At 39.1% G+C, this 15125-nt stretch overlaps 1 protein-coding gene across 1 annotated transcript; it reads right to left on the reverse strand.

Annotated features, from left to right (window-relative positions):
• Positions 1-391: 391 nt before the first annotated feature.
• On the reverse strand, positions 392-10917 carry me2 (malic enzyme 2, NAD(+)-dependent, mitochondrial). The gene is made up of 14 exons (XM_005916128.3): positions 10782-10917; positions 7614-7747; positions 7357-7506; positions 6724-6799; positions 6401-6562; positions 6059-6272; positions 5425-5522; positions 5038-5151; positions 4777-4888; positions 4393-4535; positions 4157-4259; positions 3953-4023; positions 3115-3213; positions 392-2903 (listed from the first exon to the last, which is right to left on the reverse strand). The coding sequence occupies exons 1-14, from the start codon at positions 10893-10895 to the stop codon at positions 2742-2744; spliced, it is 1752 nt and encodes a 583-aa protein (XP_005916190.1). The 5' UTR covers positions 10896-10917; the 3' UTR covers positions 392-2741.
• Between the last annotated feature and the right edge of the window lie 4208 nt (positions 10918-15125).

A 15125-nucleotide genomic window follows, 5' to 3' on the forward strand; every position in this document is an offset into this window, starting at 1 on the left:
CCAAGTCTTATTGTTCTCAAAACAGCATGCAGTCCTGGGCTGGTAAGTTGGCATGTTTACAATTTGATGCATTCGGTAATGCAGCCATGAAAACTGTTAGTGTCCTCTTTAAGTGGTCCACAAAATACATTCCAGTTGTTGACTCAAAGCGGACTCATGCATCGTCCTCCTAACAACTGGACACAGCTAGCTGTTTAGACGAACGTACTTTGGTATCAGCAGGATTAAATTATAGTGAGAATATAGAGAGAATTCAGTAAGGGTTCAAAAAGGAGGTCACTGTAGTAAACTGCCTGTTAAAAGCAGTTTAAAAGATGAATCGGTTAAGAAAGAAAAGGAAGAAAAATAAATGGGATTAAAAAAAAATAATAATAAATTGAAAGACAAGGGAGCCGATGTAAAAATAGGTTTTATTCTGGAGTTTTCACACCTCAAGTATAATAAAACAAACATACTGCACTCTGGTATACAAACATGACTGCACCAAAAATCAGTGTCAGACTGCATGGGAATACTTATGAATACTGAAACCACTAAGAGTCACATGAACTAACCACTCATCGAACAAAACAGCAAAAACTCAAACTGGACAATTACAGTCAACATCTTAACAAACACGTGAGCAACACACCGATGACATCACAGTGTTTACATATCATTAAACCACTGAAAAGTTTGCATTAAATCTAACATTTATTAGAGAAAGCACTGTATGCTCAATGCTACAGTTACACCATTTCATAACAAAACAATAATGTCAATAATTATAGTGTGGCTATCTGCATGGTTAACTTAATGAGGCATGGGAGTGACTATGAAGGGACACTGTAATTTGTGCAGGCACTTCAATGTATGCGGTTGGAAGGTCCTTGAGTTAAAGTTTTACAGTGTAAATCGATGGATGACAATTTAAAGGAAAAAGAAGGCGGCTTTTTGCTAGCATGGTTACAGGGAGCATTCACTGCATATGAACCATGAAGCACTTCTATCCTGATGTAGGTGCCCTCTCCTTGTTAAAATACTCATTTTCTTTCTTTAACCTGTCAACCATCTCCATTTTACACACATCTCTGAAGACCAATGTGCAACGCTGCCAATGCCCCTGTCATAAAGCAGTTTAAAGTCTTAGAAATATGATCAGAGATTGAATCCTGCATTTTACATGAAACACTGTGGTATACCTTTAGTTTATTTGCTATTACAATGCAGCAATCTGTCACAGAACTGAGCAAAAACAAAGCGCTAACAGAACCTCAGCAGGTTAACGGTCAGCAGTGTGTCCTACTGGTATTAGGTCAGTACATCAAACTGACACGTGGATTTGTACACTGTATAGCCGACTTGCACTTTATCACAAAGATATTTTGCCAGTCTATACAGTGCTTAGGCACCATTGCTATTCAGTACGAAGGACTTAATCAACCAGGGCTTTTCAGTCAATATTTTCTAATCCCAATAATATTTTCAAACAGTTCACAGTTTACATCACTTGGCTGAGTCAAAACAGACTTATTACATGAGGAGCACTTGTGCTAAAATACATAACCTGTGTTTTAACCTCGTGGTGGATCATAACACTGAAGAGAAGCTTGGCCTGTGAGTTTGTACAGTCTGCTCAGACGAAACAATAGTAGTAAAACCAACATACCTCAATGCCACACACTGCGCATCAGACCAAAAAAAAAGTACATTTAACAACATAAATGAGTATCTAATGATTATATACTGCACATATTTTCTTAAGTATTCATATAACACTTAAGCAAAATTGATCATTTTATGGGATACATTCTTCATAAGACCATTCCTTAGGGAGTGTTGAAGAAAGGCTTTTCAAAACAGTTGAATACAAAATAACATGAATTCAAAGAAATAAATATTAGGTGACACAATTAATCAAACAAACAAAAGGCTGGAGTGGATGTTAAAAGGTTGTCTGCCTACATTTTTTTTAAATATATAACTTTCATGTATTTTCCCTTCAGAAAATCTCAATTTTAGTGAATCGGTCTTTGTTTGTCTCTAACAGAAAGGCTCTCCTCTTCAGTCCTCTGCTCTGCTAGATGTCTTATACTGGGTATTAATGAGAAGAGGAAAACTGACCAGAGCCTTATTTAAGGTGGACAAAGGCAATACACAAATACATACTGGATATTACTAAATGTTATGAAATTGAGGTCATTTCTTGCAAGCTTGCAAGAATACTAGAAGACGGAGTACAAGTAAAGAATGGAGTTTGTGCGTGCTAACTGAAGACAGCAAATATCAGAAATGTACACAACAAAATGACAGATTAGTCATTATTAGATTACAGATACAGTGAAACAATAACATCTTAAAAATTAATGGGAAAAAAAATTCATGAAATTTATGCAAATTTAGTGCCGAGTTTTTGATGGAGCAGCATGGAAAATAGATGTAGCCACTGCCCATTTCCACCACCAGGTGGCCATCTGGCTTTGTGCAGGTTTCTACATTATGCACATAATGGAGAAGTGTAATTTAAAATGAGAATGGCTGATCTCATTTGAATGCCCTTCTCTTCACTTTCCACTTTGACTGTTCACAGATCCAATAAGACTGGTTTGGTGAAAATGTAGCAGCATGGATACTGTGGTCTATTTTTAAGCATATGTTTAAAGTAAGGCAATCTTACAAAATCTGTGATTAGGTATAAAGCAGAAAAAAAGAAAAGAAGAGAAGGCCATTATGACATGAGCCACAGTGAGTGTGCCCTATTTCTAGATGGACTTGGGGCTAAAGTTGACACCTGGCCAATCATAGGTGTCCGGCAGGAAAGATTCATAGTCGGTCTTCCAGACAGTAGCCCGCACAAAGGCGTCCTTGTCCACTGGCTCAGGGTAGTGGAACGCCATGCCTTTAGCATAGAGATACTCCACTACCTTTAGTGGGAAAGAGAAAATTTATCACTGACCAAACGTAAGGGGTGACACAGGAACAACAACATGACTTTGACCAAAAGGAGAACAGTGTTTGACAGGTTATGTTACGGTTTGTCTGGCTGCAGGGCATGAATTTCTTTTTTTCAAAAAATCCACTGAACATGTAAACTGACCTTGACAATAACCAAAATTTAAACTGGAGGAGGCTTACCTTGACAGCCATCTGGATAGAGACCTCCCTGATGTTGGACAGAGGAGGGTAGAGTCTGCCTTCTGCAAGCTCTTTATCTGTCAGCTGCTCTGCAAGTGTCTGAAAGGAACATAAGATTGCATTTACAATAAAGAATAATTTCTAGGTCACAAAAAACAGACAAAACTACTACTACTGTTTGTCTACCCACACTAGTCATGTGATTTTGGCCAGTTGTAATTACAAAAGTAATCAAACCCCTTCTAGTACTATTAACACCATGCAAATCACAGTGTTTCTGACACTGAACAGTAACAAAAACACTGGCAACAAAGCACAGTGATCATCTGTTCCACTGATTAGTGTTAATGTATCAAATGCAGCCCAGCAAAGAGAAGCTCTTCATCTGTTATGCCAGTCTAGAAAGAGAGGGAACAGGAGAGACATCGAAGGGTTAAACAGGGCTGAGATGAGCATATAGTGAATATAGAATAGAAGAACAGAATGCCTTTATTGTCACTATACAATTGTACAATGAGATACAGAGCATCTCCTACTCAGTGCAAACATGCTGGGGGGGGGGCAGTTTTGCAGCACTATATACATATGAACAGTATTAACAGAGAAAAAAATATATAAAATGTACGAATATACAAACCAGTGTAAAAAAGTAAATATGTAATAAATAGTGTTATGTATATATGGATGGATATAAGGGTGGTTATGGGCTTTGGGAAGAAACTGTATGAAGAATATGCATACATGAAAGAGTCAGCAAGACAATACAGGATGGAGTGAGGGAAAAGTTAAAGATGAACTTAAAGAACAGGTAGAAAAATATTTAGTAGTGTCTTCAGACCTTGGCAGCCTCTAAGAAAACCATGTCACTGATGTGTCTCACTCCACTCAGGATCACAGCCAGGCCCACGCCTGAAATGCATGAAGACCAATTACAACATACTGCATTCAAATTTGCATGATGTACGGTAATGCAATTCATACCATCTTAAGAGTGCTGCATTTAATGTAAATAATGAATAATCAATTTTTTTCCCCCTCTCACCTGGAAAAATGTAAGCGTTGTTCCCTTGTCCTGGTGTAAGGATGCGACCATCGCTCAGAGTGACTGGACCGAAAGGGCTGCCGCTCGCAAAAAGACATCTTCCCTGTGAGACACAGAAACAAAGCTTGAGAGGTGATGAGGTAGGAAAAACACAATCTGAATGCATAACTTAAGAGTTTGTCAAAAAAGACAAAAAACAGGAAAAAAAGTTAAGCCTAGAAAAAAAAAAAGTGTACATCTGTCAGAGTGTAGGCCTCCTCTGCTGTGCACTCTGCTTTATTGGTTGGGTTGCTCAGGGCAAAGATGATTGGCCGTTCATTCAGGGTTCCCATGGCCTTGATGACATCATGGGTAAACAGACGTCCAGCTCCTGCCACACCTGGAAAAAAGGAGAGACTGATTTATTATTACTGTTCAAAGAAGGTCTGAAATAAGACTACAACCTTTTTGTAACTGACTGAGTTTATTGTTTATTATTAACAAACAATATTTTAATAAAATAGATATTTGTATAATTCTTTCTGGTTGGCAAGCAGTGCTACAAGGCTACAATTATATGAATACAAAAAATAAATAAATAAATAAATTAATTAATTAATTAATAAATTAAAGGTCCACACCAATGATAGCTGTAGGTTTGATGGCATTGACAGCATCTAGGAAGCTCTGTACATCCCCTGGACTCTCATGGGTAAATGCTTCCTGGTTAGAGTCCGTTCCCTGCTGTCTGCCCTGGAGTCACATGTGACACATTAGACACGATTACTAATAAACACTTGTTCAGTGAAAATGCCGTTGACTGTTTAGACCGTGGACCAGCCAGGAAAGTAGACAAAATTGTATCATTTTCTTCTTATAAAATTCCTGTGTCACACACTTACCTTTACAAGTAAGCCATCTTTATCATACATCCAGATTTTCTTCCTGGCCTCAGCTTGGGTCATTCCCGTCTCCATCATGGCCATCACAATCAGATTGGCAATTCCAAGGGCAGCCTACCAAATAATAAATAAAAGAATGAATAAACAAAATAAAAACACAAAAAAATGTACACAAAGAAAACATGAACGATTATTCTCTAAATAGACAATGGAGCAACTCAGGTTTTTTGTTCTGTCTGTGGTCAGTCGGGAACAGTACGCTTCTTCCAATTGTGCCTTTTTTGCCATTTTCAAATACGTAACTTTCATATAGCAAAGTCAAGAGAACAAAAAAACAAAGAAAATCTTGAGAAGTTCAATTGATTAAAAGGATGAATATCAGCTTACCTCTCCTGCTCCCAGGAACAGCACCCGGTGTTCAGTGATGGGTTTGCCAACTGCTCTCTGAGCTGCTAACAGACCGGCAAGAGCTACAGACGCAGTGCCTGGAAACATGTAGACAAACAGAAGAGTAAACAATCGAGTCTCTGCCTCAAAGACATCCAAACACTCATGATAATTTGTCTAAAATCAGAAAGATTTTCAAGGAAAACAGCTCATGAATGCATCTTATTTCACCATCACTCACAACAGATGATTTCTGAAATGCTCCACAGTAATTTAATCCAACAATAAAAATTTACATTGAGTTTCAGGTGGACTCTAATAAAGCAGCGATCCTTTTAGAAACAGCTCCAGTAACTTAACAGTTAAGGCCGTAAGTCATTTGTATGGATGGGCCTAAACTTGCAAATCTTATAGAACTGTTCTTAGGAAATACTCCGATCTGTAAATATTGCTCAACTTTGAGCCTTTGAATCAGCTGGAAAAATACATAAACATAAAACTGCAAGTTAAGCACTTTGTGTGGTGTAACCTGAATGTGAATTAGGACGACAGAGTCATACAACAAGGTAGACATTATCTGCACCTATTTAACTACAGTAGTCTCAAAGTGCTGTGTCAGGGGTTATGTGTGAACCTTGGATGTCATCGTTGAAGGTGCAGTACTTCTCCCTATACTTTCTAAGGAAGCGGAACGCGTTGTGGTTCCCAAAGTCTTCAAACTGGATCAGCGTGTCCTGCCCATATTTGTCCACGACAGCTTCCATGAACTCATCAATGAGATCGTCATATGCTTGGGAGCGGTCTCGCTTCTGGTACAGCCCCATGTAAAGCGGATCCTTAAGGAGAGTCTAATGGGAGGACAAGGGCAACCATGAGAAGCCAAAGTAAACACAGTTATTATATTTCTCTTCTCTCACACATGCAATAAACAGAAAGAAAAAAAACAAAACAAAAAACCAACACCTAGCCTTCCTACCTCGTTATCCGTCCCAACATCGATCACCACAGGGAGACATTTCTCAGGTCTGATGCCAGCACAGGCAGTGTACAGGCAAAGTTTCCCAACAGGTATTCCCATTCCATAAACACCCAGGTCCCCTAATCCCAAGATACGCTCTCCATCAGTTACTACTACTACCTACACAAAGAAGAGATGGAGGAAGCACATTAGTTGGAAAACTGAAGATTAAAATTTGACATATTTATAAGCAACTGTCATATCTTTATGACATATTTTTAGACTTTTTTCCAATGTAATATCTGAAAAGGTTTTACTATAGTGAGGATTTTGAGACTTACTGCAACATTAGTGTCTGGCCAGTTGTCAAGGATGGAGCGGATATGTCCTCTGTCCAGAATGGAGATAAACAGGCCTCTAGAGAGATAAACAGGATGACAGTTTAGCTATTGCAGCAATCGTGATTAAATCCTAACTTTAACTAAGCAGAAAAAGAAAATGCATCTTCAGCATAAAACCACTTTTTAACATTATGTGCATAAGATTCAATACGCCTGCCATCAAAAATAAAACACGTAAGAGCTTTTCCTGACTAAAGCAGGTCTCCCTTCACTCGGTAAGGTCTCAAAGGTCTCGCCTGAAAGGAGCTTCTGTCCTAATTTTAGAAGAATCAATAGGATCTTGCATACATAACATTCCTGCTCCTTTAGACTGAAGATAAGAGCTGTGTTAGTCATATTTGGATAGACAATCTCAGACATGAACACAGTATTATTTGTCCTTGTAAGGATATAGCCTTCAGAACTGGCTGTCAATATGCTGTGTCAAGACATATAGCAATCTCTCTTCTCTTCCATATCAAGCTTTTCTGCACACCTCTGGACGATTTCCTCCCAGCGACAAAATACCTGGCTGTGTAGGAGTGGAGCAACAAAACCTACATTAAAAACTCAAATTATCTGCTAAGGCCTTACTTTGGTCTTCTAAAGATATGTCCATACTGCGTACAGGCAAGCCCTACAGTGGGAGTGTAAACAATCGGCATCAGCTCCTCTATGTCTTCCATCAACACCCTATAGAAAAGCTTCTCATTCCTTTCCTGGATGCCCATCAGGTAGATGTACCTGTATGGAAAAAGAAAAGTTAAGCTGTGTACAGGAAGACAAATGCTCGGTTTTTATTTAAAAACATGTTTACGCTTTCCAGTACAACAAGAAAAATGCATCCTTACTTCTCCAGGGGATCGTGCAGCTTTTTGAGATTTTTCTGAAAGCGCAGGGCCTGAATTTCCTGAGTCTCCACTTTGGGAGGCAGCAGACCATGTATCCCCAAAATCTGACGCTCCTGAAGGGAAAAGGCCATACCCTGTGGAGGAACACAAAAACATGACATTTTAGCTTCTTCAGCTCTGCCTTTCTTTTCCTGACTGCCACCGTCTCCAAACCACACACAGCAGGTCTCACCACCATCTTTTTCCACTCTTACTGCTATCCTTCTGTCACAAATCACCTCTGACACTTGCCTCCATCCGCTCCACCCTGCCTGCACTCTCATGAATAATATGAGGGGTATTTTTAATGTGTGTGGTCAGGCTTGTTTTCATTCTTCAGACTACTTAAAGAAATTGAAAGAAAACTTGTCTGAGAGTTCAGCCTGTATTATAGAATAAAAGGTGGCCTTGTGTTTATAAGACATGTTCATATAAATCTGCACTTGCTTCAATAAATTGCTCCACCTAGTTCCCATTTTTCTGGCAAAATATTAAGAAATAATGGGTGAGTCAAGATTTTTGCACACTACTGTATATTGCGTCTATTATCAACCTCTACTTGGGACGCTAAAAGTACTAACGCAACACCTCCTGTAACCGTCTGACATCAAAGTCTGCTGTAGCCATTTCTTAACAGGACCGTTTTTGTGAAATTTACTGGCAAACCATAAAAAAAACAGGACTCCTCCTGCGACCTGTAGTTGGGGGCAGGGCTTTATTTGTTTATGTCAACCATCCCCCTACTCATGGCTAAGGCATACCACATTTCTGTCCTGTTCTTTATAAAATATAGCAGTTTCTGGACTAACTGTTCATGTACTGTAATGGAGTTTGTTTAGACGGTGCACTGCCTCATTATGGGACCTTTAACTGAGTTTACCTTTTCAGCATTTACAGAAATAAATTCAGGCTGATGGAATGAACAAAAACAAAACGAAAGCAATTTTGCAGCAGGACAAAGACGGACGGAGAGTGGGGGTAGTAGTGGAGGAGGAGGAGTAGCCTCAAAGAAACCAATGAAGACCACTGTGGGCTGAAACACCCCAATTTTTAAATGAGAGGATGGGGGAGGTGAGAGGTGGATGCAATGTGTTTGCATGTCCCTGCAGTATACAAGAGCATGTGTTCATGCATTTACAAGCTCCTATCCGACTGAAATATGGGCGTAACAAAGAGGCTGCCATGCCTGGGGCTGCAGAAGGGGGCGGATTATTTTGTCAGAATGATGAATGCTGGGGCTCCCCTCGAAAAATGCTGAGTCATGCTGATAGAGCATTTCACTTCACACAGCTCTACCAATCAGTTCCTTTCAGCGCAATGCCACATGCTGCAAACACCTTAATCTAGCATTTGTCCTTTTGCATAAAATTGAAAGTAACATTTTTGTAAGATTTCAGCAGCTGAGCACTTCCCTATGAAAGACCATCTTGAGCAAGCCCATGATTAGCACTTTAGAAATGCAATTTCAACACTTCCAAGACAGGAATATACTGGATAAAGGTATTAATACATTCTGTACAGTGAACACTTGCCCTGCACAGCTCATACCTACATTTAGGGTGAAGGAATTTGAGATCCTAGCCCTTTTAACAAAGTCATACCAGACTACATTTCAAACACAGTGACCTTTACTGCTACAGTACACTGCTGATGCAAGTCACATCAAGTACTGCGCTTATATTTGTAATCTAGAACTAGCTGGCATGTTCTCGTTTAGAAACTGAGACTTTTAATGCAAGAAGAATTTCAAGTTGACCTTAAAAAAAAAAAAAAAAAAAAAAAAAGCCGAACCAAACCATGGAATTAGGTTTGTGCCTCTTTCTTGAGTGTAAGTGCATAAACTCAATTTGTAGAGAATTTACTATAATGCAATAATTTTAATTTGAGCAAATAAATAAATGGATTTTAAAGTTTTATCTAATGCTGTTTACTTATTATCTCAGTTATGTATGTGGGTGTCCTTTTCCTGGATGCCTGCAAACTCTCGGACTCCCACTCAGGATTTTTAATAGGTGCCAATTACAGTCATTTTGCCCATGCCTTTAACTTTAGAATACAGCATGCCATATAATGTCTGGCAGTGCTTGGTTGCTAGTTGTACTGTGAGGTAGTCAGGGAGGAGGGGAGTACTGACAGACCTGAAAGCAGCTCTATAGGCCTTTTATATCAGCGTTTTTCTATATACAGTCTTCATTGCAAGCCTGCTTTTACAAACCATTATTAAATCAAGTATGGAGCTATGCAGGAGCTCAAAAACTGGCTGAAAAAACAAACCCCAGTTTGTGGGACCACTGGTCAGCTGGTCTGTGTCCAGTTTGCATGTAGGTTGGAATTTCTATATTTATCTGGTATGGGCTAAGTTTAGCAAAAGGTCAAATCATCTCAAGCAGCAAAATGTACATGTTATAAATATCATTTGTAACTCTCAGTAGTTGGCAAACCTCCTGAAAAATCAAACCCTCCAAGCCAAATGCTTCACAGCATCATTTCAATTTAGCAAATACACGACACTGTAATTGTCTCACTTGTATGCGCACTGTTAGATACCCTGCTGTGAGCATTTTAAAACCGACAGCGAAAATCACAAACACCTTAAAGAAAAATTCAGAAAGCAGCCAAATAACAATGTGCTAGACAGGCATTGACAGACAGGCACCGTTCATCATAAATAGTCAATAGCTACAGATATGGGAATACAAATAACTGAAGCATAAACTTCTTTTACAACTTTTGTATTTTGGTTGCAGACTACTAAAAATGGTTATGCCAGTTTATATCAGTCACACACAAGCTTAGCTCCCCACTATTCTTTGTCTGAGATATAAACAGATATTGGCATCTGCAGTGGGATAGACTATGGCATTTAAACGTGTGGAAAATATACAGGCCTAAAATTTAAAAGCTTACATTATAACCACTGTTATGACATCTTGCAGTAAATTTCTACCCATTTCTGGACACTGTAACCAAACAATAACATTTCAACAATTCATTATAGTTATTTTCTGTCCAGGCACACAGAGAAAAATAATCCTTCTTCACATAATGACATAATTAACATTGATCAAGACAAAAACGGGCTGTCGTCACAGTGTCTTAAATACCCCAACACAAGGTAGGTCCACCTACTTTGTTGGTGCGAGGGCTGAGCATGAGGGGCTTGCCCTTTTCTTTGGTGTGGACCCATCTGCAAAGAGAGATGCATGGCCTCAGAGACCAGGTTGTCCTTAATCTGGACAACATGGTAGACAGTCACCGGTGTGGGTCCACTGGTGCTTTCTAGAAGATCCACTGGTTTCTGAGGAAGACAAGACAGGGAAAGATGAAAAAATACTGACCATGTGCAAATGATTTGCACAACCTGGCTGTAGAAATGATTATAGCTTTACTGACAAAAGTATTGATGTGCAGCACAGTGATTACATCACCATGGTGACACATTTCAGATTTTAAGTTGTTAAGTCTTAACTGTCTACATGGTGCATTACCATTTGGGCTTTTTGGCAGGTTAGAGTCAAAGACTTACTATTAATTATTCTTGTTTCTGACAGTCAAACCGTGCAGTGCACCGTTACCAAAGCCTTTTAATATGACAGTATCAGATTATCACATCTTAATACGTTATAAAGCTAACCGCAGTCAGTGCTGTCAGCTTACAGACACACACACCTATTCACAGTAGCCAATGAATCCTCTTTGTGTGCATGGACAGCACTTGAGGATTACAAATGCTGGAAGCAGTGGCCAACATTAATCTGGACGTGGCCTGAAGCGATTTAGTGTGCGCTCTAAGAAACAAAGCTTTGACAGATTGTCATAATCCCTTTCGTGATGAGCTCTGCATGAAGACACAGAGCAAGATAAATCGCTATGGCATCATCCAGCAATGGACCGATGGGAAAGACAGGCAAACAACAGGGATCACATGACAGAAAGCAAGACTCCAACTAATAACTGCAGAAATGACCTGGCATGTGGACTGCAAACAAGAAGGAATGCAAAGATTTTCACTACTTTTAGACTAAAGCAAAAAAAACCCAGTAAAGAACTTGGAAAGAAAGCAATTGGACTTCTTTAAATTTTGTGAAGATGTTAAAAGAGATGTAAACCACTTCTTACAATTTTTTTGTATCTAGCAAAATTCCTGTTAGCCTTCCTTAATGTCACAGGAAATGCAATTTGACAACATTGCAGTTTCTATAGCAGTTCCTTTTAAATAAGCAGCCAAGGCTTGCATTTCTGCAAAAAACATACTAAACTGAAATGCAAGACACACAAGGAAACCATAGCAGATTATTAGAAATAAGAATTAACAAAGTGTATTTTTCCATTGCAATTTAATCCCAGTGAGGCTTGAAATAGAATTTGTATTCATTTCTTGGCCTGGAACAACATGCAGCTGAGCTCAGCTGGCAAAAAAACAAAGTTGGTGTCAGTTAATGTGACAAAAGGCACTCATGTGTGCGGTCAGTATTATCCTGCCCCCTTCCTTTCCTTGTTCATCCACATTTTATCATAATTAAAAATTACCAACACAAAATGAAGTTGTATTAAGCTAAACAAATATTAAAAATACAATATGCTATGCTGATGAGCAGCTATATCAAAACAAGAAAACAACTGAAAAGCAAATTAGCCTATCCTTTTCTGATCAACAAATTCAAGCACTTCACACTGAATTATGTATCCCTCTATTTGACCATAATGTCTGGATGAAGGAAACAACAAGTGGAGCCAGCTGGACGAGATGCTGCTTAGAAAGCAGCATTAAAGCGGCAGACTGCATAAGCAGCTCCAACAACCAGCAGACATTTTAATGATGTGTTGATTTGATATCAAAGAGGAAGCTGTCTCGATGCAGCGTCTGTGAAATGTCAGTCTTTATGACTCAAACTGTACAAAGATCTTTTCTTGTTAGGTTAGGTTTGCGACCTCTTTCAGAAGCAAAAAAAGGCCACGGCTAATGGGAAGGATAATATTTGATGTGGTGTTGATACCAAATTATTTTTCCATTTGTAGCAAACAAGGTAATCTTTGTACATGTGCCAGCTTCGCATCATTATTGTAACACAGAGCATGAATGCACACCATTACAGCCAGAAAGTGCTTGGGACTTTTTGTAGGAGTAATTGTCTGCAAACAGAGTATGAATGGAGACAAGAAACCTGCCTATAATTATGCACCTGGACTGCTCTAAATGGGAATCAAAATGATAGCAAAATTGTGCTGAGATGAGAAAATGTACAGCATGAGCTCACCAGTACTGCAGCTAGATACAGATGCTCTGTAAGTTTAGAAACCATAACTTAGAAACGTTTAATTAAATGCCATTCAAAAATCAGGCATCTCACTTGCCATCTGTCTTCCTGTGGAGTACTGGTAATTTAATTTCTTTGTAAACAGGTGAGACAAATAAGGCAGTACAATTTAAACTGCTAATAAATCTTTTCTTATTGGTTCTGGAATAATAACTGGTGCAAACAACAACTGTGTTAACTAAACCAGTCATAATGTAATAACATGCATTCTATCCACCCTCTTGTGCACACTGGGCACCTTTTTTTCAAGCTCCGAATCTCACCCACATGCATGATTTTAAGTGTAAATCTTTTATGGTCTCACATGATCAGGGTAAAGTGGTTTGAAGACAGATGATACTTTAGGTTATTAGTTTCCTCAACTGACCAGACAGACTTAACACAGCTGTTAGGTGTGGCCTTACTAACAGGTTATTGTTCTCAGTCTTTCTCACTCACCCTGTCAGTGTGTCTGATCACTGAACGTAAAAAACCCACCGGTGGAGGTTAAATATTAGCAGAACCTGCAATAAAAGGCAAGGAAATACTCAACTGTCCCAAGCTTTAACACTCAAGGGAATGAGAAGATAGTTGGGGGCAAATGCCAAATGTGACCTTATAACATGTTGGAGATCTTTCAAAAACAAAACCCCCCAAAAACTGATATCCACCACAACTGCAAGCCATTAGCCTCACAACCACAGGAGCTAAAAGCTAACCTTTTGCTAACTTTAAGTTAAAATAAAGCAGAGGGTGTCGTCATTTGAACACCTCTGTCACCTAAGTCTTAATGTCTGAAGCTACTAAACTGATTAAGCACACCGACACTAGGCACTTTTATTCGGATGACTTAGCTAAATGCAGTCACTTACTCATCACAGCCCTGCTCGTTGCCATCTCTCTTGGCTCACTAAGCAGGAAGTTCTCAAATGACACACACTTTCTACAATTTAGAGAACAACGACTCCGCTTACCTGCTCTTGAGTAATATAATACTGCCGTTCAATGTCTGTTAGGCACAACTCTTATGATATTCGCTGTGCCTAACTTCTGTGGACTGACCCTGGGATTAGCCTGCCTGCCAGCACACATACACCAGATTGAGTCGCGAGGAGAGGACACGCTGTAGAAGAACCCGGCCGCTCGACCAATCAGATGCTAGGGTTTCCCCTCTCGATTACCGTAAATACTCCAACACGCGCATTTTATTTTGCGCATATTATGTCATATTACTAGTTTATCCTAAGCTGTGGTACTGTATTGAGTAGAAAATTTGTTTTTGGCTATGTGGTGCGTGTGTGGTTTACATATTTATCTAAGAAGCAAAACATCCCTGTTCAGTCTTAGGAGAAGACATCTCTCTGGGATGTGTCAGGAAGTGCATCCAGGGTAAAGATTCTGCCAAATCAGACATGCGGAGCTACCAACTGTGCTCACCCCTTGTGAATAAGGAAGTATCTACCATATATTTATTTGAAGGCTACACAGAAACTGGTAGATAATGATGAACTGAGTTTAATAGTGCCTATGCTCTGAGTAAACACTCATTGCTCCCCTAAACTAACCTACAATAATATTGACAGATTAACAGATGTTAGGATATTGCTAGAGGTCTTAACAGAAGAATGCAAAAAGATCACGAAAGGAATATTTATATATTTATCTGAAAGCAACAAAAATGGAATGTATATTTACTGACATGATTTAATGAATGCTAAATGTAGATTGTACATAAAAACTGACAGTGTCTTTCAGTCGATATGTATGCTGATATTTTTTAACACACTATTTTATACAAGAGAATGCATTTACATTTTAAATGCAATTTAAAATACAAATTTAGCGAAACAAGCCAATTTTCTAACAGTTTTTTCAACCCTCCCCCCAAGTGCATTATCATAAACTGAGTAACGAAATATACATCCTGTATTCTGATTAGTCATAACATTTCCCCCTCGTGTTGCCAAAACAACTCTAACATGTGGACATAGAAACTGTGGGGGCTTCCTGTGAAAGCTGGCAGATCATTTGGATTCTGTGGATTTTGGGCTGAGACTCCCATCTGTGCTTGACAGAGTTAGGATTGGAGTTGTGTTTCCTGCTAGGGAGTGTTGCTGCCTGAGTTTCCCCACCATTACATTATTATACCAGTGCAGTCAAATATGACATCAAAAAA

Source organism: Haplochromis burtoni, unplaced genomic scaffold (genome assembly GCF_018398535.1).
Source record: "Haplochromis burtoni strain Fernald_Lab_line unplaced genomic scaffold, NCSU_Asbu1 Contig_18, whole genome shotgun sequence".
Classification (NCBI taxonomy): Eukaryota; Metazoa; Chordata; class Actinopteri; order Cichliformes; family Cichlidae; genus Haplochromis; species Haplochromis burtoni.